This window comes from Hevea brasiliensis, chromosome 11 (genome assembly GCF_030052815.1).
Source record: "Hevea brasiliensis isolate MT/VB/25A 57/8 chromosome 11, ASM3005281v1, whole genome shotgun sequence".
NCBI lineage: Eukaryota > Viridiplantae > Streptophyta > Magnoliopsida > Malpighiales > Euphorbiaceae > Hevea > Hevea brasiliensis.
The window spans coordinates 3,738,228-3,765,480 of record NC_079503.1 but is presented as its reverse complement, the minus strand read 5'-3'; the positions used below and the strand labels follow the sequence as shown (position 1 = coordinate 3,765,480).

Sequence of the window (27,253 nt, the reverse complement as noted above, 5' to 3'; positions counted from 1 at the left end):
AAACTGAATTTTTTCAAATTTAATATAAAATCGAATAATTTAAAAAATAAAAAAAAAGTTTAATTACGGAGATTATTTGATAATTTGATTCAAATTGAATAATGATAACCTTAATTGTCAATTTAATAGGATATACAATCAATTGATTAGGTTCCAAAATCAAATTATTACTAAAAAAAAAGAAAAATGAAAATGTATTTTATAAGAAATCGAAATAAAAGAGGCAATAAAATTAAATTGAACCAAATTAAATATAAGTGAAAATAGAAATAAATAGAGCATCCATGAAAATTATTCTGTCAAACTTAAACTCATCCCAAACTCAATTAAAATTTTATTCTCAACAATTTAAATCTATTCTAAATCTAATTATTACTATGTGAAAAATTACTCGAACCAATTTATTTTATATATTTTAATTAATAATTTATATAAAAAATTTATTAATTATTTATATTTTAAAAATTTAATAATTTTATAAAATATTTAAATTCTATTTATTTAAAATATAATATATAAAATTTATAAATATTATTATAAAAATATATATTATTATATTTAGTTAATTATTTATATAAATAATTTAGACAATTAATATTAAAAATTGTAAATCCAAATCATCACAAATATTATTTTTTAAATTTAAATTTATCTCAAATTTAATTACATATTATTTAAACTTATTTCTTTGGCATTCAACTGAGTCAGATACTCGTAAACACCCTATTTGTTACCATTCCATAGAAGGCCTTCAAAATTGAAAGTTGGTTCAATTCGGGCAGCAGATAGTTATCTTCTTATACTTCTGAATCCCAATGCCTTTTTTATTTTTAATTTATTTATAATGTTTTTTTTTTTTTTTTTCTTCATTGAATGAGTCCACGGCTCAAACCAAAATGCTCTTGGATATAGAGAAAAAAAAATGCTGACCACATATACCAGCAATCGAGGAGCTCCCTAATACCTATGTGCCAAATTCATTATATATATATACACCTCCTATTTGTTATTTTAGAACATGAGTTTTTGTGAAATTCTTCATTTCAAATTTCAATGAATGAATGATGGATTTTTATAATCTTTTTTATTTTAAAATAATTATAAGTTTTTCTTTTATGATCATGTACGTCTTGCACATCATTATAAGATACTTTATAAATTTATGAAATTAAAATTTTATAATTTGAATTTTTATTTTGATAAATTGATAATTTTATAAAGTTTAAAGGTTGTTTTCCATCTTAATTATCAGTTCATATATAAATTATCATCTCTATATTTCAAAATAACATAAAATTGACAATTAAGACTTTTTCAGAGAATTAGAGGAGTAGAAAATTAAACATAACATCTGTCAGATAAATAATATGTAAAGGCAAAATCACATTCATATGAGTGGGGTCAATTGACTTCACCCAATTTTTTTTTTTTTAAATTTGCATATATATTAAAGTTTTAATTGTTGAATTGAGAGTAGGTTTTGCCATTTTAATGATAAAGGGTCTACAATGGACCTTACTCACCAGATTCTTCAATACTAGCAGAGCCTATTCTTTTATTTTTTTTAAGTGTTGATATATGTAATATACAATATCCCTATTTAAAAAGGATTACTCACATCCTTTTAGTTTAGAAATTTGTCTTATAAAAGAACTCCTTAATAATTAAAGTGAACAAAAGAAAATTTATTAAATAATTCTTTAATTACATACATTGAGAAAGATATTTTGATGGCATTAATAACGAAAAACTTGTGGAAGACAATTGTAAATTTAGAATTATAGTAACAATTATTATTTTATGAAATTATTTTTTATTCAATTAATATTATATATTAAAATTTTAAATGCATTATGGATAGCTTATTGTATATATATATTTTTTATTAAATAGAGTAAAATAAAATTTTTTGATCTTATTGGATCAATTTTCTGAATTTTCTGACTTCACCCCTGATAATATACTTTTAATTACCGGAAAAAGTGAGGTTAGACAAAAAATTTATATTATTTCTAGTCAATTTGTTTATTTTATGATAAATAAATGTAGGACTACACATTATTGAAAGCAATTAAGAGGAGTCGCATGAAAGAAAACAACCCCTTAATTAATTATTGAAAAGAGATAAGCAAATGACAAGTCTAATTTTTCATAGAGAACCAAGCAAAAAGGGAAAACCAGAAGCACAAAAAGAAACAGCATCCCATGGGAGTTTATTCTGCTAATTTAGAGATAAAAATAGAGGATTTTGCATATCAACTCGTGCTGTATGCCCACCAACTTGTCACCCTTTCTACTTCAATTGATAACTTCACTGTGGAGGCACTGCTCCATTGGCAGGGCGGGCTTCCCTTACCAGCTGCCCAAAGAAAAAGATAAAAGAATCAACACATCTCCAATTAAACAGAGAGGAAAAAACAAATTAAACTGCCCTTTGTGTGAGCACCTGAAAATAAGGCTGAAGCTTTCCTTTGAGAGTCTCCATCTCTAGCTTCAGCTCTTCGAGAGAGGCCTTGCAACTGTTTAACAATTCAGATAAAGATACACAAGGTTATATAATTTTCTTGTTTTAAGACAGTGAAATATATTAGAGTAGAACATTATTAATTTATACCCTTCCACATTACATGCCATGCAGTTGTTCAACAATGCAGCCGCCTTGTCCCTGACTTTTGGGGCCCCTATGCTGCAAAAAGAATTTCAATCTTTATATGTGTAATTAAAAAAAAAAACATAAATTAATCTTTTATATATACCCGGCGCCTCCTCCCCTTAGCTGATGGACCACTCTTTCGATTGCTGCGAAATTAACAGGGCTGTTCTCGCTGCCCAGAGAACGTAAAACTAATTACAATTGTTTTGTTGGTTTAATGATTAATTTCAACTTAAATATTAAGAAACAGATTAGTTATATATTCTACTTACAGTTGCTGCTCTATATTATTTATATTGTTCGATGACCGTGTGAAGAACACACTAATTACCTCCTCTACAAAGTTTGGGTTATCAGGGCCTTGAAGTTCCTCCATATTATCAAAGTTTGAGTCTAGAGTTCCCTATTTTAATGAATAGAAGAAGGATCCATAATGATCAGGACAAAATAATATGTTAAAAAAAAAACAATATTAAAGGAAAAAAAGAAAAAAAACCTCATTGAAAAGAGATTGCCTCATGGTGGCAATTTGCTGCGTCAAGGCATTGTCCTCCATTTCAAAGAAATAAGAGCTAGGAGAAATTGAATACAAAACTGAGAAACCAAATAGGAGAATATATATATCTATAACACCACATTTGAATGAAACATGAACATCATTTGAATGAAACATGAACATGCATTAACTATATGAACATGAACAGGTGAATAAAATTTACATGTTTTGTGTGCATCATGGAATGAATGCATGGAGATTAATAATTTAACCAAGTTTGTGTTCTTGATAAATTTTGTTTGCAAGTTAAAATAATTGCTTTAAAATTTTCTTTAAAATAAAGAAATTATTGATACTTTAACAAACCCTTCTTCACCGTTTACCCAAGGCAATTAAATCTCCTCTAATTGAGAAATTATAAAATACTTCTGACATATGTGTTTATCTACTCATATAAATATAGGACTTATTTTTTATAATTTATAAAATGACTCATATTTATGTAAGTATAAAATTATTAAAATTTAATACTCTGAATAGACTCAATAATTTTGTCCTTTAACTTGAAATCTAAAATTTTAAACCATTGAAGAAAGCTGCCGAAAAACACAAATGTAATATTGGATAATTATATAATTTTTTGCCCTTAAATGGTAGTCTTACTTACTTCGTAGAGAAAATTGTTAATTGTTTTTTTTTTAAAGAAATGTCTACAAAAGGTGAAAATAAAAATTTAATGTCGCAAACATATGGTGTTATATTTATTTTTGGATAAATTTTATGTAAAATAAAGAAAAATTATTTTATAAGCATTTCTTATAAATTAATAATAATGGTATTAATTATATTTATATTATTAAAAGTAAATAATTCAATTAATTTAACATAATGTCTCAATATATCAATTTAAAAAATTATTTATTTTTATTTATTTTTAAAATATACATTATCATTTTTCTGATTTAATTTTTTTTCTTGTAAAATTATTGTTTTATAGAAATTAAGTATTCTTTTGCGTAAAATTTATGAAATAAAAACGTAAAAATATAATGAAATTAATTTTTTGTTAAATCAAAGTAATTCGACTTTTTTTAAAACCAAGTCACCTTATTTTAAAGCAATTATTATATTAGAAAGATCGAAATCCAACTTCAATTTCTTTCATAAAAAATATATATAATTGTTTTTTTTTTTTTATCATTCTTGCTTTTTTCTTGAAATTAAATAGAATGAAAATTTTGTATAAAGATTAAAAGCCACCTTAGGCTTTCAGCCTATATGATTTCTTGATATTCGAGACATTGGCAATTTGGCTTCACATTTTTAAATTAGAAGGTTAGTTTGGTTCAATTTCACATTATCTTCAGTAAATTTATTTATTTTATATTCTCATATATAAAATAAATATGAAATTGAAAAAGAAAAAAAAAAGAAATACATAGAAAATAGAAAGACAAACTTAATTTCTTGATAGAAATTAAAAGCTTACATATTCTTGAAAACAAATAAGAGGAGTCTCCTAAAAGAAGAGGACCCCTTAATTAATTATTGAAAAGAGAGAAGCAAATGACAAGTCCAAAAGTTTCTCATAGGAAGCCATAACCAAGCAAAAATGGAAAATAAGGATCATACAAGGGAACAGTGTCCCCTTAGATTTATTTAACTGCTAATTTAGAGTTTATTTGCATATCAACTAGTGTTCTATGGCCACCAACTTGTCACCCTTCTACTTCCAGTGATAACATCACTGTGAAGGCCCTGCTTCTGCTTCATTGGCAGGGCGGGCTTGCCTCACCAGCTGCCCAAAGAAAAAGACAAAAGAATCAATACATCTCCAGTTAAACAAAGAGGAAAAACAAATTAAACTCTGTTGTGTAATTAATTACCTGAAAATAAGAGTCAAGCCTTGCCTTGAGGGTCTCAAGCTCCAACTTCAGCACTGGGAGAGAGAGCTTGCTACTGTTTAACAATTCAGATAAAGATATATATGATTATAATATGTACAAAAAGTGGATTGATAGTTTTCTGCTTGTTTTAAGAAAGTGAAATATAGAGTAGAACATTATTAATTTATACCGTTGCACATGACGTTCGTGGCAACAGGCCAACAATGCAAGCACCCTTTCCATGACTTTTTTGGTCCCTAGCCTACAAAAAATTGCAATCTTTAATATGAATAATAAATAATATGGAAAATTTATAATTTAATTCTTAAATTTTATTATTAATCACTATTTAATATATATATTTAAAAATTAAATAATTTAGTCCCTATTTATGTTTACCTTCACGGATTGATAAAAAACAAAACTACCATTTTTATGTTAGACTTAATAATTTAAAAAAAAAAAAAAAAAAGCCATATTCTCCCCCGTCCCCATCTCTCTTCGTCAGCTCCCTCTCCCCCTCCCCATCTCTTCTCCGATAGCTCTTCTCGCCAAAGGGAGGAAGTAGGCCTTTCAATTATTCAATTGTTACTTCTTAGTCATCACTTATACACTCTATGAAGAGCAAAACCAAGCCTTTCACAAAATTTAAATTATAAATTTTTCTAAATAAAATAACTTTTTATCATTAATATTAAATTTACCTGGCACTCATACCCCTTAGCTGCTGGACCAACTCTGTAATTGCTGTGAAATCAACGGGGTGGTTCTCGCTTCCCAGAAAAATAAAAATAGTTAGAATTGTCTTGTTGGTTAAATGATAAATTTCAACTTAAATATTAAGAAAGAGAAAAATTATATATTCAACTTACAGCTGCTGCTCTATATTATTTGTAATGTTCATTGAATTGGTGTAAAGCAAACCAATTTCCCTCTCTAGAATATTTGGGTCTTTAGAACTTTGATGTTGCTCCATATGAAAAAAGTGCGACTCCACAGTTCCCTGTTTTAATCAGCAGAAACAGGATAGGATTTCTAATATATACATATACAGTTATTATTAAATTATGCCCATCACTTAAAAGGGTAAAATTTCTAATATTAAAGGAGGAGGAAAAAAAAAAAAAACCTCATTCAAAAGAGATTGCTTCATGGCGGCAATTTGCTGTCTCAAGGGATCGTTCTCCATTTCAAACAAAGTTTAGGAGAAATTGGATACGAAATTGAGAAACCAAATAGGAGAATATATATATATATATATATATATATATATATATATATATATATATAGTAACCAGCACAGCATTTGAATGAGCATCAACATGCATTTACTATTTCTGTAAAGCAAGATTACCATTCTCAAAACAAGATTATCATTCTGTGTAAAAAATAATTCAGTGTGGTCGATACTATTAACCAATTATTAGTGTTTATTATTATATTAAATAATCAAAACATTAAGTTGCATAATCATAACCAATGATTAAACCACATATGAGCAAGGGTATAGATGATGATACGTAGTGAAGTAAATGATGATCAATTTAGTGGCAACAATATGTGAATTTGTACAATTACAACATTGAAATTTTTCCAGTTGAGTTATGGATTAGTATTCTAATAACTTTGATAGAAATGAATAGATTTTACGTGTAGATCATGGAATAAATGCATGGATATTCATAATTAAACCATTTTGTGTTGTTGCAAATTAAAATAAGGGAATCCCTATATATGTTACACTTTATCTTTTGTAAGGTATGACATGTTCTCGCAGCATTTATAATGAATTATCGAACTACACCTACCGATGACCCATTAAATATACTACAAAAAATTTTAAACAGAACATAACATTTTATTTTACTCTTATATTGCTGAAAACTACATGGTGGTGGTTAAAATTTTAGCAAAACCCAAAATTTATAACCTGTTGAAATCATAAAATAAATCAAGTAAAAGATTTCCTACAACCCGTTTCACAAGCATAATAAATTCAATTATATTTCAAGTAGACATTCATTAGAGAAAATAAACTTAATATTACAAAAGTTATATTTACGTAAGTCTCAAAATGAAGTACAAATATTTATAAACTCAAATTGCTTTAGCAATGTAATGCTTTTTAATACAAACTGTTCAATATCCGTACATCATACATATAGCTATAAAATACATCAAAAGAATTACAGGGGTATACCTAATGTAAATATCCAAATTCAATACAAAAGCTGCTCCCAAGTCTCTCACTCGGCAGCATTATCCTTTCCCTTATCTGCGACAGCATAAATAAGCTATCGTTGAGTATATCATTCAGTGGTGCACAACCATAATTTTAAAACTTAAAGTAAAACACAACTTATCAAAATATAACAAATCACATTTTCCATGATTACGAAAACATCACCATAAGAACCATTTTTTGAAATCACCTTTCAATGAAGAGCTTATAATTCACAAATCACAATTCACAAATCATAAGTGTTGTCAACATCAACTCACAGTTTAGACCATGACACAAAATTTCACGATCAATGCCGTATTGTACTCCACGACAAAGCAAATCAACCTCACCAATCGTTATTAATGAGGGAAGGGCTAGCTAGCTAATGAGTACTCATATAGTCTCACCCCACTAACCGTTATTAATGGGGGACATAATCATAATCAAATATCAAACCCCAAGTAGCCGTTAGTACTGGAGAGTTTCAAAAGGGACTGTCATGCTAACTATGATTTTAAAACAATTTTCAAAAATTTCTCAATCAACAATAACATTTGCAAACCAATAAACACATTCAAATCATCATAAAATTCATATAGATGTGGCAACATACAAATTTCTCAAATGCAAGAGAAAAACCATATCTCATTCAAAATAAACTCATTCAAATCAATTTACAAAGCTAAAATAAAGAAAAATATTAATTGTGCACAAACCTTCAATAATTCTCTTTTCTCATTACTTACTTCTCCTTGTCCGTCCTAACTTCTTTTTCTAATAAAAACACACAAATAGAATACCTCAATACTCATCTCAATTATTGCCAAGTACTCATTGCATGAATGTCTAATGCATCCGAAGTTAGCTTTGTAAATTTTAAACAGTTTTGGATTTTGGATAGCTTGGTGCCCCAATATTTGAATCAAATTTTTACCTAATTTCAATCATAATTTGATTAGGTGTTCTTCATGAAAATTGTTCCTCTAGGTCTCAAATTTATTTTTCTTTTTGAATCATCTAATTTGGAGTTCTGTAGCTCAAGTTATGATTAAATCAATAGTTACTATTTACGTGAGCAGATTTTGACAGATTTGTTGACCCAATTTTGCTCAGTAATTTGATTGAGTTAAGTTTATAATTTAGCCTTAAGTTCTTCATATGAAATGTTTTAATATGTTTCAGTTTTCCATCAATTTAAGAATCACCTAAATTGGAGTTTTTTAGAGTGAGTTATGATAATTCAAAATTTACTTATCACGTGCACCAATTCTGCAGCTTCTAGGTTTTGGCAGATTGGTTGACCCAAATTTGCGCAGCAATTTGGTTAGATTAAGTTCATAATTTGGTCTTAAGTTCTTCATATGAAATATTCTTCTATGTTTCAAATTTCCATCGGTTCAAGAATTAGCTAAATTGGAGTTTTCTAGAGAGAGTTATGATAATGCAAAATTTACTATTTATGTGGTCACACTACCAGTGTCCAGAATTCCACCTCCAGGTTCAAGGCTCATTTAGGGTAGCTTATGGTCATTTTCTGATCAAGGTATCTTCATAAAAATTCTAGTCTTATGTCTTAAGTGTCATTTCCAATTAGTTTCACACCAATTAGAGTTGTGTAACTCAACTTATGACTGTCTAAACATGCTGGACTTAGAGTCCAGAAATTTCAGCAACTTATCCCTTTTTAATTCCCTTAACTCCTTCCACCAACCAACTTTAATACATGGTCAAACTATCTCAAATGATCACTAATTGACCTTAACTACCTCATTTGAGTAGCATATCAGGAAGTTTACAAATTTTCATGCAAAACCCTAACCTCCATAATCACATTTCATGCAACTTATACCAAATCAACATATATACATCTAATACCATTTCTAAGCAATTTTAATATCAATTACTCATCATACTCTCATACATCAAGGCTGCCAAATTTCACCTTCCCTAAATACTTTTCATTTTCTTAAATTTTCATGGAAATTCAACTCAATTCCACATGCTTTGAAAGATGAAAGAAGAGAGCTAAGCAGCACTTCACTCACCAACATCAAATTAAATTTAATTCACCCCAAATGACTATAATTTGATATTAATACATCATTTTCCAAAACCTCCAAATTTTTTGAAACCCTAGTTTGTAATTTCCTCAATCCATACCATTTCATTACTTCCATTCATCTTATAAATGTCAATTCAGCCTCAAGGCACCTCAAATTACCATAATTAGGTCCTATAAACCTCAATTGCATAGCACTACATAAAAGCCCTAATTTCCCATGAACCCTAATCTTCCATTTTCTAATTTATGAAATTTCCGTGAAATATCACTACCCCAAGCATGTATACTGCTTCAATTAAACTTGAATTCATCATCAATTTAGCTAAAACACATCAAATCCTAAGTTTTCCCAAAGTGGACCAAAATTTCATGGTGTAAATTTCAATTAACAATTCTTTCATTTTTCATGTTATTTTCACTAGTTCAACCCTAATTCCATGAGCATAAGCTAATTTAGGTTAGAAGGGAGACTTACCTCTAATTGAGCTTTTCCAATCTTCAATTTCTCTTCCAAATCTCTTATTCTTCTTGCTTAAATCCTTCAATCAAAGAGCACTTTGTTATTTTCTACTAATTAGGTGGAAAACCCATGGATGAAAGGTGGGAAATCAAGGGTTGAGAGGGATTGTTGATGGTGGATTGAAGAAAAGAAAGAGAGAGTGTGGGAGAGGGTGGCGTCACATGAAGGAAAGAAGAAGGGAAATAGCTTTTTTTTTTTTTTTAAATTTTAGTTAATTGTCTTGTCTCTTATATATTTATCTCCAAAAATTAGTTTATTTAAATTAAAATTTTAATTGTGCCATAAATTTTTATTTCTTTTATTTTCTTTTTACATTTACACTTAATTTTTCCTCGAAATTTCTTCATAATTCAATATATTATTTTTATTTAATTTAATTGATATTTTAGTAAAAAATTAACTCTTGAAGTGAATTAACCAAAATGCCCCTCATCGGGTCATAATCCTTCTTTTTCATAATACTCGATGAGTTCTTAGGTATTTGGTTCGCTTAAATTTTTATTGTGTTTATCTTAATTAATTTTCCTTTTATTTTTGTTCCTCAGAGTGTTTTTGAATAGTACTAGTCATAGACAAAAAATGGTACTATTCGGAGGTTCAGGGTATTACAATATATTTCAACAACTAAATATTAATCATTTATAATTTAAGTAAAACTGGCAATTTCATTTAAAATTAATGCTATATTTATATCCTATATTTCCTTCTACATTTATTAGTTAACTTTAAAATGTAGCGAATTATTAAAAAAACATTGCAATTTATAAAAAAAAAAAGTTGTACCTTTATTCTTGATAAATTAATAATTCTCCAAATAAATTAACAATTTCTACTTAAATTATCACTATCAACTCTTTTTTTAATTATCAATTATTTTTAAATAACTTACAAAAATATAAAATGATAATTCATTGCCTCTTTTCAAGAAAAATGTTAATATTACACTCTTATTGAGATATACATTATTCACACATTGTTTTACGTATAATTATTTTTAATATTAATAAATATTTAATTATTCATGAGTAAATAATTTTTAGAATAATCTTATAAAAAATATTTTTCAAAAAAATATCGAATCATTGAAAATAAAACTTTTAAATAAATATTTAAATATCAATTACACATTTTCTTTAACATATTCATATTAATTTTTTCCTATAAATATGTAAAAATTAAGAATTTTAGACACAATTAATTAAGTGATCTATATAAAACAAGGCCACCATATTTTAGAGCAATTATTATATTAGAAAGATGGAAATCCAACTTTAATTCCTCTCATAAAACATATATATAATTTTTTTTATCATTCTTGGTTTTTTCTTGAAATTAAATAGAATGAAATTTTTGTATAAAGATTAAAAGCCACCTTAAGCTTTTACCCCCTATGATTTCTTGATATTCGAGACATTAGTAATTTGGCTTCAGATTTTTGAATTAGAACGTTAGTTTGGTTAAATTTAACATTATCTTCAGTAAATTTATTTATTTTATTTTATTTTATTTTTTATATATAATATAAATATAAAGTTGAAAAAAAAAAGAAATACATAAGAAGAATAAAAAGGCAAATTTAATTGCATGATAGAAATTAAAAGCTTACATATTCTTAAAAGCAATTAAGAGGAGTTTCCCAGAAGAAAACAACACCTTAATTAATTATTCAAAAGAGAGAAGCAAACGACAAGTCCTAGAATTTCCCATAGGAACCAGGCAAAAATGGAAAATAAGAAGCACACAAGGAAACAATATCCCCTTAGAGTTTATTTAACTGCTAATTTAGAGATAAAAATAGACGATTTGCATATCAACTAGTGTGGCATGCACACCAACTTGTCACCCTTCTGCTTCCAGTGATAAGTTCACGGTGGGCCTCCTCCTGCTCCATTAGCAGGGCGGACTTGCCTCACCAACTGCCCAAAGAAAAAGACGAAAGAGTCAATACGTCTCCAATTAAATAAAGAGGAAAAACAAATTAAACTGCCTGTTGTGTAATTAATTACCTGAAAATAAGGGTCAAGCCTTGCCTTGAGGGTCCCAAGCTCCAGCTTCAGCACTTGGAGAGAGGCCTTGCTACTGTTTACCAATTCAGATAAAGATATATATGATTATAATAAGTACAAAAAGTGGATTGCTATATAGTTTTCTGCTTGTTTCAAGAAAGTGAAATATAGAGTGGAATAGTATTAATTTATACCGTTCTACATGACCTTCCTCGCAGTTGCCCAACAATGCAAGCACCCTTTCCTTAACTTTTTGGGCCCCTAGACTGCAAAAAAATTGCAATCTTTAATAAGAATAATAAATAATATGACAAATGCATAAAAAATTTACAATTTAATTCTTAAATTTTATTATTAATCACTATTTGATCCATATATTTAAAAATTAAACAATTTAATCCCTGATTTATGTTACCTCCTTCTATTTTGAGTTCAGTAGATTGTTAAAAAACAATATTACCATCTATGAAGAAAAAGCCCTATTCTTCCCTCTTCCCATCTCTCTTCAACGGCTCCCTGTACCCCTCCCCATCTCTTCTCCGAAAGCTCTTCTCGCCAAAGAGAGGAAGTGGGCCTTTCAATTATTCAATTATTATTTCTTAATCATCACGTACACACTCTATGAAAGAGCAAAACCAAGCCTTTCACAAAATTTAAATTATAAATTTCTCTAAATAAAATAACTTTTTATCATTAATATTAAATTTACCTGGCACTCATACCCCTTAGCTGCTGGACCAACCTTATAATTGCTGCGAAATCAACAGGGTGGTTCTCGCTTCCCAGAGAAAACAAAAATAGTTAGAATTGTCTCGTTGGTTAATGATTGATTTCAACTTAAATATTAAGAGACAGAAAAATTATATATTCAACTTACAGCAGCCGCTCCATATCATTTGTAACTTTCATTGAATCGGTGTAAAGCAAACCAATTGCCCTCTCTAGAAAGTTTGGGTCTTCAGGGCTTTGAAGTTGCTCCAAATGAAAAAAGTGTGACTCCACAGTTCCCTGTGTTAATAAGCAGAAAAAGGATCCATAATTAAGGAAAAATAAAGTAATATTAAAAAATATAAAATTTTTTAAATTTTAATACGAAATTAATTTTAAATAAAGTTAAATGGTTAAAAAAAATTATATAGTTGATTTTAATTATTTTAGTGTTAAAATTTAATCCTTTTAAATAAAAAATAAATTATTGCAAATTTGCAATATATATAAAAATAAAGTAAAAAGTTATTTTTTGAGTTTTACTATTTTTTAACAAAACAATTAAAAAATTTTAATAGGAAAAGAGGTAAGAGATCGTCGATCCGATTTCTCAGACTCGGCATATATATATATATATATATATATATATATATATATATATATATATATATTATTGAACTATGTCCATGGCTTAAAATGGTAAAATTTTTAATATTAAAGGATTAAAAAAAAACCTCGTCCAAAAGAGATTGCTTCATGGTGGCAATTTGCTGTCTTAAGGGATCGTTCTCCATTTCAAACAAACAAGGTTATAGGAGAAATTGGATACAAAATTGAGAAACCAAATAGGAGAATATATATAGTAACCAACACAACATTTGTATGAACATGAACACGAACATGCATCAACTATTTTTAAAAAGCAAGATTACCATTCTTAGTGTAAAAAATAATTCAGTTATGATACTACTGACCTATTATTAGTGTTTATTACCATATTAAATGGTCAAAACACTACGTTGCATAATTATAATCAATAATTAAACCACATATGAATAATGGTACAGATAATAATACGTAGTGAATGATCAATTTAGCAACAACAATATGTAAATCTGTAAGAAATTTTCCCAGTTGAGTTATGGATTAGTATTCTAATAACTTTGATAGAAATGAATAGATTTTTCATGTTAGGTGTAGTTCATGGAATAAATGCATGGAGATTCATGATAAATCCATTTATGTTGTTTATAATTTCTTTTTTTAAATTAAAATAATACGTGGTGAATGGTTAATTTAGCAGCAACAATATGTAAATTTGTACAATCACAACATTGAAATTTTCCCAGTTAAGTTATGGACTAGTATTCTAATAACTTTGATAGAAATGAATAGATTGTACATTTTATGTGTAGATCATTGAATAAATGCATGGAGATTCATAATTAAACCATTTTATGTTGTTCATAATTTCTTTTTTTTTTTTTAATTAAAAGAAGGGAGTCCCTATATATTTCAACAACACATGACAATTTCATTTAAAATTAATACTATATTTATATCTTATGTTTCCTCCAAAAGTTATTGGTTAACTTTAAAATATAGCGAATTATAAAAAATAATTACAGTTTTTAAAAAAAAAAATTTTACACTTTTATTCTTGATAAATTAATAATTCTCCAAATAAATTATTCCTTTCTACTTAAATTATCACTATCAACTTTTTTTTAATTATCAGTTATTTTTAAATAACTTACAAAAATACAAAATGATGATTCATTGACTCTTGTCAAGAGAAATGTTAATAATATACTCTTACTGATATATAAATTATTCACTCATTATTTTATATATAATTGTTTTTAATATTAATAAATATTTAATTATTCATGAGTAAATAATTTTTAGAGTAATCCTGTTAAAAATATTTTTCAAAAAATATTGAATCATTGAAAATAAAACTTTTAAATAAATATTTAAATATTAATTACACATTTTCTTTAACATATATTAATTTTTTTTATATAAATATATAAAAATTGAGAACTTTAGGCACCAATTAATTAAGTGATCTACATATATATATTAAAAATTTATTTAAGGGTGTTTTAGGCTCTTTATGTATTATTTATTAAACTGGTTAAGGTACTAATGAATTATATTGTGGAAATAGATAACCCTCAAAATATTTGCTTTAAAATAAAGAAATTATTGATACCATTGCTTTTACGAACCCTCCTTCACATACCTAAGGCAATTAAATCTCCTTCAATATATTGATAAATTATAAAATAAATCTAAAATATATTTTCTTTTACTCACATGAATATAAGACCTATTTTTTTTATAATTTATATAAATGATTCATATTTATGTAAGTATAAAAAATATTAAATTTTTAATGTTCTGAATACACTCAATAACTTGAAATTTAAAAATTTAAGCCATATTGGGGAGCTGCCAAAGCACACAAATGTAATATCGAAATAATTATATAATTTTTTCCCGTAATGGTGGTCTTTAGCTCGCAGAGGAAATTCTTATTATTTTTTTTAAAGTAACAAAAAGTGAAAATAGAAATTTAATGTCATAATTTTATGATTATTTTATCTAAAATAAAGAAAAAATATTTTATTTTATAAAAAAAATTATAAAATTTATGTATTTTATCTCATAAATTTAACTTAAAGTGACATATTTTTCATAAATTATAAAAAATTATTAAAATAATAAAAAGTTGATGACACTTTTTAAAATTACTAATTTTTTTAACGTGTGTTGCAAGTGTGTACATAATTTCTTTAAAAAATATTTGAATATAATTATTTTTATTTTTTTAATAATATTTATAATTTAATTGCACGACTCATGAATTTATGATAATTTTAACTTATAAAATTATTTAATAAAATAAGAAAATTTATGCATTTTTTTCTAATAATTTAATGTCATGCTACAATATATTAGATTCTCATATTTTTTAATACATTTCTGTGCTTTAAAAAAAAAAAAAGGAAAAGGTCTTATATTTATATTTTCATTTTCATTCCTTCGTTTAAAAGAAAAAGTAGTTAAATTATATAAATAATAGTAAAAATAAAATCTTTTAGTTTACTTTCATTGGAAGCGTCCTCTTCTTCTAATTCCTCCTTACTTACTTCTTCTTTTGACACAACTCCTTTTAAGTCTTAATTTTATTTATTTATTTGTTTATTTAATAGAGAGAAATGGTAGATTGGATATTTAAATATAACTTTATCAGGTGAGTAATATAATTTTAGGCATTGGATCAAGCTAAGTTAGACCTCTTAAATTTTAATGCACAACAATAATGAATTATAATTCTTGTAGGATTTCAACTTCATATAGAGTTAGATTAATTTCTATTATAGTAGTTGTAGTCATACTCAATTGAATATTAACTGTAATTTTTGAAGTATAGTTAGTATTTCAATATTAATAATATATATGTGTCTTGTATATATACCATTGTAAAATAAAGCCATAATATTTGAGAGAGTGTTTTTCATTAATCACTTTATTAGGTAGAACCTCAAGAACTTCTTCATCATTATCAACTAAATCTCTCCATGCACTAATGATATCTTGTTTAATCTATATTTGAAAAGATAAAACATTAACAAAATTGAATAATAGCATGCATAAATATTTAATATTATATTTGATGAAAAATTATAGTATTGTACTTATTTTGCATATATAATTATGATATCTCTTTTTCTTTTTTGTGGTTTTATGCGTACGTCGATTTCACATGGATAGATTTTGGTAATATATAATTAGGTTTGAATTTGAAGAATAATACCTATTGCAGATTCATGTTGGATTCGGATTTTGAATGTTTTATACCCATTTACCCAAATCCATGTATATAAATAATTAATTAAATATAAAATATATATTTTTATAATAATACTTATAATTTTTTATGTTATATTTTGAATAAATAGAATTTAAATATTTTATTGAACTATTATAAATTATTAAATACAATTTTTTATGTAGATTATTAATTAAAAAAAACTAAACAAGTTTGGGTATTATTCAAGTAATAATAATCAGGTTTGGAACTAATTCAAGATGGTTGATGATAAAATTTAATCGTGTTCAAATAATGTGAATATAATTAGGTATGGGTTTGAGTATGATGATTTTCACGAGTAATGATGCGTTCTAGTTAACAATAGGAAATGCACTAGTCGTTCAACTAATAAAGTAGTGAAAAAGAGATTGTCCCATGAGGAATCAATATAAATTTGTCATCAATCTAAAATTTCCTTAATGTTATTTGAAAAAACAAATTTTTGATTGAACTAAAATTTAAACTTGACAATTGAATAAAAAGAAATAACTAAATTTAAGTAATAAGAGCAAACTAATCAATTCTTTAGAGAAACTTTCTATAAAGTGAAAAGCATTAGAATCAGATTTTACCTTCACCTAAGTATGAATACCAAATCAAAGCAATTTTAGTTCATCAGTTGGTAGAATTCACAAAGGCCAATTTTCCTTTGCAAGTAAAATATTAACCTAGATCGTAGTAAGGCGTGAGGCAAAATATCATTCACTAGAATTATATAAAATGCACTAGGTAATACCCAAGAAAGATGATGGAGTTACATTGGTTTCACTTAAGTACTACCTCTTTAGACAACATTTTCTTGACATGCACTTTATACAATCCTAATAAAATCGAACCACTAGTAAGTACCGTCTTTTTATAACACTATCACGGTACTAAGGATTTATGCTACGAAAGCATAGATAGACAGGAGTCGTCACCCAGGTAATAACTGAGACATATTCAGTATTTCTTCCGAGAGTCATGGATGGCAATTTACTCCTTACAGAGTTTCTACGACCATCATTACCATAGCTCAATGTCTAGGTTTGAGATAGTGAGTACATAAAGGGAAAGTGTTAGGCACCCCTTACGCGTGGTCTAACCTCATTAATTCGAGTGCTAGTTCTCTACTAATGTTTCTAGAAGTATTATTTATTATTCTTCTATTAAACTTTATCCTAAAAATACAATTCTAATCCTACACACGCAAGTAATTCACAGAAGGGTTATTGTTTACAAACAGTTTTTATGCACAAATAATTATCATCTATGGGGTTGCTAATTATTTAAATGATATTTACTAGATGACTAAAATTAATTTATTATTGAGAATTTAATTTACAAATAAATTCAATTTCAAATAACCTTAAGTTTCTATTTAACCTAATTAATTAATTTTTTACCAAGTTACTCTAAGGATAATTAAACTAAATTAATTATATACATGTATAATTTATTCTAATATCACATAAGGCCCAAACAATCATAACTTAATAAAGATTTCTAATATGTTAATTTATTTTACCATTACCAAGTATTTAATTAAATTTATTTTATATGCCAAGGTTAGTTTAATTTACAAACAATATTAATTTTAATTTGCCAAGTAGTTATTTAAATTAATTACATGCAAAAGTCGATTAAATTAAAAACAAAGTTAATTTTAATTTATCAAATAAAAATCCTATTATTACTACAATTTCATGCCAATGGTTATTCTAGGGATTTAGGATTACTTACTTGTTAGTAATTGCAGTTGCCATTGTGACAAGCTACCCTTAAAAAATTATCTTCTCTTCTAGTATAGCAATAATATCATTGGCTTCCTCCTGTTTAGCTCCACGTAAGTTCCACGCAAATGCTCTCTTTGGTACTTACCTTGGGGCTATTTATCAGTTTTGTTTGTAATAAAAAATAAAGAAAATAAAGGAAGTAAAAAAATTAAGAAAATACTAATAACAATTCACATTGAATTCTAACTCTAGTCTCCTAAAGGGTTAAAATTCCTAATTAGTTACAGCTACCTAGGGTCCAGGTTATCTAACATAATTCAAACACTTTATAATACTTATTGAATTAAAAAAATACAGAAAAATAGATCAAATATCAATTGGAATCAAAAAACATACAAGAACATGTATAAATATACAATTATTAGATTCTGACAGATTGATAGTAGTAAAATATCTGATTTTTGAAAAATAATTAGGCATGCCTAAAAGTCATGAAAAATTTACAGAAGATAGCTGAAACATCATACGAGATCATAAAATTTATAGACCAAACAAAACCCTAACTGAATAGTCTGCACAAATCATAACTTTTCCCAGTGATAGAATCACACTACTTTTTGTAAAGTTAATAACTCACCGACCACAATAGATATGAATGCGAAACTAATTGAAAAAGATTCGGAAGATTCCGAACTTAATTTTAGACACAAGATTCATATAAGAATATTAGGAAACAAGGGAGATATGGGCTTCAAAATTTTGGTATCCTACAATTCAAATTTTATAGGAACCCTAATTTTAAATAGCCATAACTTACAAAATATAAAAGCTTTTCCAGAGATTCTTGAGCCTAAAATTAATAAAATTTTGTGTCGAATATGAATATAATTTTTATAAAATTTTTACAGATTTAGAAAATAACGAAAAGTAATAAAAACATGGAAGACAGAAAACTGAACATGTACAGTGCAACGCCCTCACTTTAAGTAGTCTATACATTCTACTGTTTTGACGACTGACGTCTGTTTGGACATCTAGGATATCTGAAACTATACTCAAACTTGAGTGAGAAAGCATAAATTAACCGAATAAAGACCAAGAAAAATTAAGGAAAAATAAAAGAAATGAATTACATATGAGTTAAACGAGCCGGGGTCACAGCGGCGATGGGTGATTGTACGGGGAAGCGACTGTGAAGACAATTGCTGACCCCAGACCTACGAGAAACCCTAGGGAAATAATTTTTGGGACTCCAATGAATAGTTATTGAGGTTTAAATGATATTAGAAATGTCAAAGAAAATTCAGGAAATTTTATTTATCGGTATAGACCAAAAATAACCTGGTGAGCCTAATGAAGGGCATTTTGGTCATTTTCAACCCCATAATTGAATTTTGACCTAAATGCCAATTAAAATGAGATAAATTAAAAAAAATACATAAAGTAAATTAAAATGATGAATGATGGTAGAAAAAGTAAAAGAAAATAAAAGAAAGAAATAAGAAAAGAAATAAGATTTATGATGTCATAAATACAAAAAATTAAAAAGTTTGACCAATGGAAATTCAACAAATACATATAAAGAGATAAGAGAGAGTTGAAAGAGACAAATTAACAATTAAAAAGCCATCTTCTTCATTTTCTTTAAGGTGGCCAAACCTCCATAGAAAGAAGCTCTCCCATTTTCAAGCTTTTCAAAGCTTGAAATCTCTCATTTCTTCACCCCAAAACCCTAATTGTCCTTCACAAAAATTTATCCTCATACCTTGAAAAGTTTACTAGTACCAAAAAGAAGTGGAAAATTTGAGGTTTTGAGAGCTTGGAATTTGCTTGATCAAGGTTAGTGCACTAAACATCCTTCCTTTCTTCCTTAACTAGTTAAAGCATGCTAAATTAAGTATAATTTTTATGAAATTAAAAGAAAATTTTAAGTATGTGGGAAATTAAATTTTTGGCAGCCTTGGTGACCATAAGATCTTGATTATTTTGATTTACTTTACTTTGTTTAGTGATGATGATTAATGATATTAAGTGTATTAGAAGTTGAATGAAGTGTGTTGCATAAGTTGGACAATTGAATTAGGGTTTGACCTAACTATTAGGGCTTTTATGTTATGTGCTTGAATTGATTAAATTGAGACTGATTGTTGCTTAATTGAAGTGCTATGAATAATAAATTGTAGTTTGGGAGTAAGGAGGAATGAATATAGGGAGTGCATGTTCTTTTTAGGAAATTTGGACCTATGAGTCTAGTGTCTTGTTTAAGCTATAACTGAAATCGTGTGACTCCAATTGGTATGAGGCTAATTGAAGGTAAAACTAGACTCAAAATACCCCATTTTTCATGAGGAAAATATGCCTGAATTCTGTCCAAATCTTAACCAATTTACTGTCTCAATTCGAATATCCATACACTGAACCCAGAAAAATGATCAAATGAACAGTACATATTCATTTGACCATAACTCCCTCTAGACAGGTCCAAATGACATGAATTTTATACCATTGGAAAGCTTAGTCTATAGGACTATAACTCTCTTTAAGAACATCAGGCTCAGAAATGCCTCTAAATAAATGAAATTTCTTGCCTAAGTGAGGTCACCAAACTTACCAGAATCCATTCTGCCCAGAATTTTCTGGACATAAGACTACTCGACCAGTTTTGGCAAAATGGTAGTAACTTGGTCTATAAAAACCCAAATCCAATAAAACCAGTGGCAACATTTCCACAAGACATAGATCTACAACATTGATGATTTGACCAAAACCCAAAAATGAAGGAAACTAGGTCAATTTACTAGGTTAATTCAGTATAAGAATTTTGAAAATTACCTAAGTGACCATTTGACCCCAAAACACTCATTTAGTCATATCTACCACTAGAAAACTCCAATAGGGATGAGCCATACTGATCTGGAACCCTAAGAAACAGGGCTCAAACTTTATCTCAGACATGGTCCTCAACTTATGAACATAAGAACCCTAAAATGAGTGACCTGAACTTGGACCCTGAAGACACAGGGTACCTGAGTCCAGGCCAATGATTTGGCCATAAATAATTCTACAAAATTTGAAAAATTGTGATTAAAATTTTTGAGTGACCATAAGATATAGGGTAATAACTTTTATGGAGAATATTAGGCCTAAAAATGACTGTAATAGGTACAATTAATTAGACCAAGACAGACTCCAGAATCCACCTAATTCTGGACCCAGAAAGGGACAGTGAATCAGTTATAGTTATTTGACCATAACTTGAGTTCTAAAACTTCAAATGACATGATTCAAAAAGGAAAACAAAGATAAGACATGGAGGGACAACTTCCATGAAAGAAGTATAGCCAAACAGTGACCACATCTTGACCAATTAGTTAGATGAATTGAAGACACTAAATCTGGACCTTGAGAAAGGTCCATAAAATAACTGACTATATGAGATGAAATGAATTAGAATAAATTGTTAAACATAAAAATAACATGAATTAATGAAATTATAAATACTTAATAATATTATTCTGCCCAAAGTACACCTAGACTCATTTATATAGTTTGGATCAATTGGTATACCAATTAGGGACTACTTAATACAGTACTACCCACAGGGATAATCATTTACAGATAACATAATGTCTAAGATGATTGTTCTACTGGCTTTATACCTGCCTGATGGCCATAGTGTCAATTTTCATTATTACTGGCTTATGCCTACCCACTAGCCTTGTGTCTGACATGACTGTTGTATATTGGATTGACATACGGATGTCTAACCAGTATACTCTCGAGTATCCAGTCTTTATAGTCAGTCATAGATTACTTGGGCACAGTTATGAGAAATAAAATTTTAAATTCAAACAAGTACATGAGAGAACCATTAATATAAATTATATAAGACCGAATATAAATTACATGAATAAAAAGATCCCGATTAATTTAATTGCTTACAAAGTTTGATAAGCATGAAAAAAAAAAAAGAGGACTGTAAATTATATAATTGTATGTTACCTTGTAAGGTTATACTTAAAATAATTATTTTAAATTGTTTAGTTATTTTTCTTTATATATGCACCACTAAGCGTTATGCTTAGCGCGTTAATTTTTTCCATCATGTAGGTGCAGGAGACCCACAACAAAGCAGTAGAGCCTAGACAGGACTTGAGCATATCTGCTACAGTGTAGATTGTCACCTCATCTGTCATTTTGGTAAGGCTCATGTATAGCTAGATTTTGCATTTTGGTATTGTATGTAATTAAATGATGTAAATCATTTGTGGATTGTATATAAATTGTAAATATGGTACTTGACTTTATATGAATGAAATGAGTTATTCTATTTTCTTGAAAAATTTATATAAGCAAATGGGACATGATGTGATGAATGAATAGATGAAATGGATATAAATTATTTTAACAGGTAACAGTAAAACCTGCCATACATTAATTAAGAATAGAAGAGACTATACCCGAGTCTCTATAAAAAAAATAAAATGAGAAAAAAAAAATTTTTATACGTAAGATAATATAATTAAATTATTATTGTACATGATAAGACAGGATAGGGTGCTCCGGCACCGAGTGTAGCACACCTTGCTCGGTTACACTGTAGACGGGTGAGGGGTGTTACACGCAGAGTTGTTATCACTCTCAAATTTTTCACATATACATAAATATTGCGAACATATAAGACCATCTAAAGGCACATAAACATGAAAACATAAATGTATGACATATTTCTTAAATATTCATAATTTAGAACACATACTTTAAAGAAATATTGAAAGTTTCTTGAAAAAAAAAGGAAGACATAAAGAAGAAGAAAGAAAGATAGAGATGGGGAAAGCTTACCAAATTGGCCAGATGGAGTAAGAGTTTTTTAATGTGTTGTGTTGTGTTGTTCCCTCCTCTCCTCCTTTTCTATCCCTTTTTTCTTTTTTTTCTATGAGGTATTTATAGAGTTTAAGTTAAAATATTATATATAAAGTTTATGTAATTCCTAAATAAGAAGATTTAAGGAGTCTTAAATAGGAAACCTCTTCTTTAATCTTTTGTATTTTCCTTTTAAAAAGGAACTAGGGGCTTTTATTTATTTAATCAAAATTCTCGAATGGGCTTTATTGGCCTTAGAAAGTCCAATTAAGTCTAATTAGATTTTTTTTTATAAAACAAATTTTCAAAATTAAATTTAAACAACATATAAATTTTATTTAAATTTAATTAAACACTTTTTTACTTTTCAAAAAAAATTTTTTTTCAAGAAATATGCCATATATATGATTATTCATTTTTAATGCCTCTAAATATATCTCACAGTCATACAATTTTTTCATCATCAGGTTTCTCACGGCCTCAATGCACATACCCACAAAGTCACAAAAATAGGGGTCTACATCCTTATTCATGTAAGTAGAAATCTAGATGCATAAGAATAAGAATTCTTCATAGTTAACTCGACTTATGAATTAAACAAACCACACTATTTATAGGGTCCTTGTTCAGGTAACCTGGTCCTATTATGAAATTCGATATTTAAACTCAAAATCAATTATTCATTCAATTGAGCAATGAAACCCTAGTTTCTTTGTTCGAATCTTACTAGAATCATCACACAACCAAAGTAATAAAGTATTACACCCAAATATTGAATAACCTAATGAAAGAAAACTAGCATTGAGATTAAAGTATTCACATCAAAGGTTAGGATTCTTCTTTCTATAAAAAACAAGAGTTTACTCCATCACGGAGTTGGAAAATCAAAGAAAACAAGATGAAAATACATCTAAGAAACTGAAATAAAGAAAATCAAACTCAGTTTGTAGCTTTGATTTTGAGTTTCCTTTGCCAATTTTATGCTGATTTCCTCCCTCTCCTTAGGTGTCGCCTCCCATGATGCTTAAATAGGGTAATCTCTGCCTTATTTAGAGTTCTTTTGGCCTTAGGAGACTCTCCTCCAAATAGGGAATAAAACCCAATCAGATTAATAATCAGAATTTGGATAGCTCATTGTCCATGGCCATGCCTATGTCTTCGCCACAACCTTGCCTGTTGTTATATTTTAAAATATGACTCATCAGGTATCCTACTTATTGTTATTCCCAGGTCAAACTTAATTTACTTGCAAAATTAGCCTTAGAGAAAAAATAATTAAAAATACAATAAAAAAATAAGTCAAGTTTTAATTTGTCTAAAGACAAGGAAAAAAAATTAGATAAAATGAAAGAGTTAGTAATATTTCAATTACAATTAGAGAAGCTATTCTCTTCATGTGATAGATAGAAAAATATTTTTTATTATGTCTAATACTTCTAGGCATATTTAGGTCAGTTTCTTATTTTATTATAAACATAATTTGACCAGAGGAATTTTAGATATATTAAATCAAAATTAAGAGAGAGTGATAAAAAAAAAAAAACCTTAAAATTAAGAGACAATTGATAAAACTAAGCCTAAAGGAAAATAAATCAACTTTAAGCCAAAAAATCGAATTTTAGTACACAACCTAATGGTGCATGTAGTAAACAATCATTAGTATAGCTCTAAAAGGTGATATCTAAATCTAAAATTTATGATAATATTGAATTTATAATTAAAATTTTATAAAGTTTTAAAATTATATCATTTTTATAATTAAAATTTCATATTTTTAAGATTAAATATTCATATTTTCAAATTATTTTTTTGGCTATATTTACATTAATTACTATATGGACTAACATAAAATTTTATTACTTAAAACTAAAAATAATTCTTTTAATTTAGTATTAGCACTTTCAAAATTAAATTTAAAAAATGTAATTCACAGTATGTACACATGAATTTGATTATCTTGATAGTCAAATGATATGAATGTGACACCAGATTGTTCATATCCAAATCCAGATTGTAAAATTTAGAGATCGAAGGAAGATGACTTCACAATTGCTCAAGTGTTAAAATTAATTACCAATTTATAATTCAGTTAAAATAAAATTATTTAAAAATGAAAATTATTATTTAATCATATAATATAATTTAAAATATAAAATTTAATTAAATTTCATATATAATTTTATAATTTCATAATTGGAATTCATGTATTCTTATTTAGTTTACTATACTATCATAAATAACAAAATAAAAATTATAATTTCTTTTTTATTAAAACATCTTAGATCTAATATAAATTTATAATAATTAATAAACTTATGAATCAATCAGTCATTTATTAACGATAAATCTACGTATCTCATAATATATATATATATATATATATATATATATATATATATCTGCAAGATTCATAAAATAAATTTATATGCTTTACAATATATCTTAAGAAATATAATTTTTTTAAAAATAAAAAGGCAGAACAGTAAGAGAAATAAATAAAAAAGACAGATGGATGAGAATAAACTATAGCCAAAATAATTTATTTATATAAGTTTCATGAAATTAATAAAGATTTATTTTAATTATATCCAATTAATGAAATTAAATTTTTAAAATTAACTTTTAATTTTAAAAAATAAATACATAAATTATAAAATTTAACTAAATTTTTTATGAATCAATTAGTCATTTATTAACAACAAATCTACGCATCTCATAATATATATATATATATATATATATATATATATATATATATATATATATATATGTTTGCAGGATTCATAAAATAAAATTATATGCTTCATAATAGATATTAAAAAATATAATTTTTTTTTAACAATAAAGAGGCAGAATGGTAGAAGAAATAAATAAAAAGGATAGATAAATGAGAATAAAATATAGTCAAAATAATTTATTTATGTAAATTTCATGAAATTAATAGAAAATTATTTACTTATATCCAATTAATGAAATTAAATTTTTAAAAATAAATAGATAAATCATAAAATTTAATTAAATTTTTAAAATTCATTTAAAGTGAATGTGGCTTGGCTTATCCCAATGAATTAGGATCAGTTATTTACAATTATACTATTAAATTGTTTTTATTTTTTTTTATATATATTACGCAAAATAAGAAGCACCTGCCGTTTCACTTGTGTTTAAATTTTAAATTAAATTTCTTATTGTTAAAATCAACTGCTTTTGCTTATGGGAAAAATAATCAACTATGTAAAGGAAATCACCAAAAGAAAAAAGTTTGACTGCATATAACACCACTAATTTTTTTAATTAAAATTTCTACTTATAAATTAATATGAAAAAAACAGATTGAGAGTATATATATTCATAATTTAAAATCGCTTTTTGATAAACTTTCATGAATCTTATTTTTAATACTATATTTGTTTGAGAATAATTATAATAAAAATAATGAAAAGAACTTATTTTTATAAGCACATTTATTGAATTCTGGTTAAATTAGTATTACAATTGATAATTAAATTTAAATTGAAATAAATAGTTCAACTCTTTTTCAAATTGAAGTTATAATTCAATTAGAATTCGACGTTATTTAAAACAAAGCCACCCTATCTTAGAGCAATTATTCTAACTTTTATTCCTCTCATAAAAAGTGTATATAATTGTTTTCTTTATCATTCTTTCTTTTTTTTTCTTAAAATTAAAGAGAATGGAAATTTTTTATAAATTTCATATATATGACCATTAAAGTAAAGAGAAATTGAAATATATATATATATATAAAGATTTTGAAATATTAAAATTTATAAATTATTTAATAGTTCGATTGGCATTACGTTATTTGGAGACCAATTTAATTTTATTTTTTTTATAATTAATTTCAAGAAATGCACACACACGATGCATGGAAGACTTACTTAATACATACTAATTTTTAATATTAAAAATATTAAAAGAAATTAGGCTTGGGCTAAGGGCCCTTCATTCATCCATGAATATAAACTACTTGTAAGTTTTTATTTACAACCTTAAAAGGGATGTTTAGTATGAGGTTAATAAGAGGTAATTGTTACCTTTATAACTTTTAATCTCTCATTTATGTTATTTGAATATTTGAAAGGCAAGATTAATTTTTTATCTCATTAATATTTATACATTTTGAAAGACTAAATGTTAATCTTGAGAGGTCTAAATTAATAATTATTCTCTTTAAAAGTTATAACTTATAAAGATAACATTTAATCATTAATTT

The 27,253-nt window shown here is 26.6% G+C and overlaps 3 protein-coding genes across 4 annotated transcripts; all 3 read right to left on the bottom strand.

Moving 5' to 3' along the window:
- Positions 1-1,988: 1,988 nt before the first annotated feature.
- On the bottom strand, positions 1,989-3,224 carry LOC110642748 (pseudo histidine-containing phosphotransfer protein 2-like). The gene is made up of 6 exons (XM_021794883.2): positions 3,150-3,224; positions 2,926-3,056; positions 2,757-2,825; positions 2,615-2,686; positions 2,447-2,519; positions 1,989-2,359 (listed from the first exon to the last, which is right to left on the bottom strand). Exons 1-6 carry the CDS (start codon positions 3,207-3,209, stop codon positions 2,312-2,314), a joined length of 453 nt encoding a protein of 150 aa, XP_021650575.2. The 5' UTR covers positions 3,210-3,224; the 3' UTR covers positions 1,989-2,311.
- A 1,417-nt stretch (positions 3,225-4,641) lies between these two features.
- LOC110642745 (pseudo histidine-containing phosphotransfer protein 5-like) lies at positions 4,642-6,261 on the bottom strand. Of its 2 annotated transcripts, none has more exons than XM_058129455.1 (6): positions 6,165-6,261; positions 5,908-6,038; positions 5,740-5,808; positions 5,226-5,297; positions 5,036-5,108; positions 4,642-4,947 (listed from the first exon to the last, which is right to left on the bottom strand). In XM_058129455.1, exons 1-6 carry the CDS (start codon positions 6,222-6,224, stop codon positions 4,894-4,896), a joined length of 459 nt encoding a protein of 152 aa, XP_057985438.1. In that variant the 5' UTR covers positions 6,225-6,261; the 3' UTR covers positions 4,642-4,893. The 2 variants fall into 2 exon arrangements, with proteins under 2 accessions (XP_057985438.1, XP_057985439.1); XM_058129456.1 differs by having other exon boundaries at positions 5,036-5,105.
- A 5,134-nt stretch (positions 6,262-11,395) lies between these two features.
- On the bottom strand, positions 11,396-13,391 carry LOC110651208 (pseudo histidine-containing phosphotransfer protein 2-like). The gene is made up of 6 exons (XM_058129454.1): positions 13,290-13,391; positions 12,725-12,855; positions 12,557-12,625; positions 12,042-12,113; positions 11,848-11,920; positions 11,396-11,757 (listed from the first exon to the last, which is right to left on the bottom strand). Exons 1-6 carry the CDS (start codon positions 13,347-13,349, stop codon positions 11,707-11,709), a joined length of 456 nt encoding a protein of 151 aa, XP_057985437.1. The 5' UTR covers positions 13,350-13,391; the 3' UTR covers positions 11,396-11,706.
- Between the last annotated feature and the right edge of the window lie 13,862 nt (positions 13,392-27,253).

What these genes read in the sequence shown, in the direction of transcription:
- LOC110642748 (XM_021794883.2), bottom strand. Translation starts at nt 3,209, where the DNA reads ATGGAGGACAATGCCTTGACGCAGCAAATTGCCACCATGAGGCAATCT. An exon ending in AATAATATAGAGCAGCAACT is followed by an intron (nt 2,826 to 2,925) that starts GTAAGTAGAATA and finishes TTCTCTGGGCAG; the next exon opens with CGAGAACAGCCCTGTTAATT. An exon ending in CTAAGGGGAGGAGGCGCCGG is followed by an intron (nt 2,687 to 2,756) that starts GTATATATAAAA and finishes TTCTTTTTGCAG; the next exon opens with CATAGGGGCCCCAAAAGTCA.
- LOC110642745 (XM_058129455.1), bottom strand. Translation starts at nt 6,224, where the DNA reads ATGGAGAACGATCCCTTGAGACAGCAAATTGCCGCCATGAAGCAATCT. An exon ending in CTAAGGGGTATGAGTGCCAG is followed by an intron (nt 5,298 to 5,739) that starts GTAAATTTAATA and finishes AATTTTTTGTAG; the next exon opens with GCTAGGGACCAAAAAAGTCA. An exon ending in CACGAACGTCATGTGCAACG is followed by an intron (nt 5,109 to 5,225) that starts GTATAAATTAAT and finishes ATTGTTAAACAG; the next exon opens with TAGCAAGCTCTCTCTCCCAG.
- LOC110651208 (XM_058129454.1), bottom strand. Translation starts at nt 13,349, where the DNA reads ATGGAGAACGATCCCTTAAGACAGCAAATTGCCACCATGAAGCAATCT. An exon ending in AGCAATCTCTTTTGGACGAG is followed by an intron (nt 12,856 to 13,289) that starts GTTTTTTTTTAA and finishes TTATTAACACAG; the next exon opens with GGAACTGTGGAGTCACACTT. An exon ending in GAGGAAGGTCATGTAGAACG is followed by an intron (nt 11,921 to 12,041) that starts GTATAAATTAAT and finishes ATTGGTAAACAG; the next exon opens with TAGCAAGGCCTCTCTCCAAG.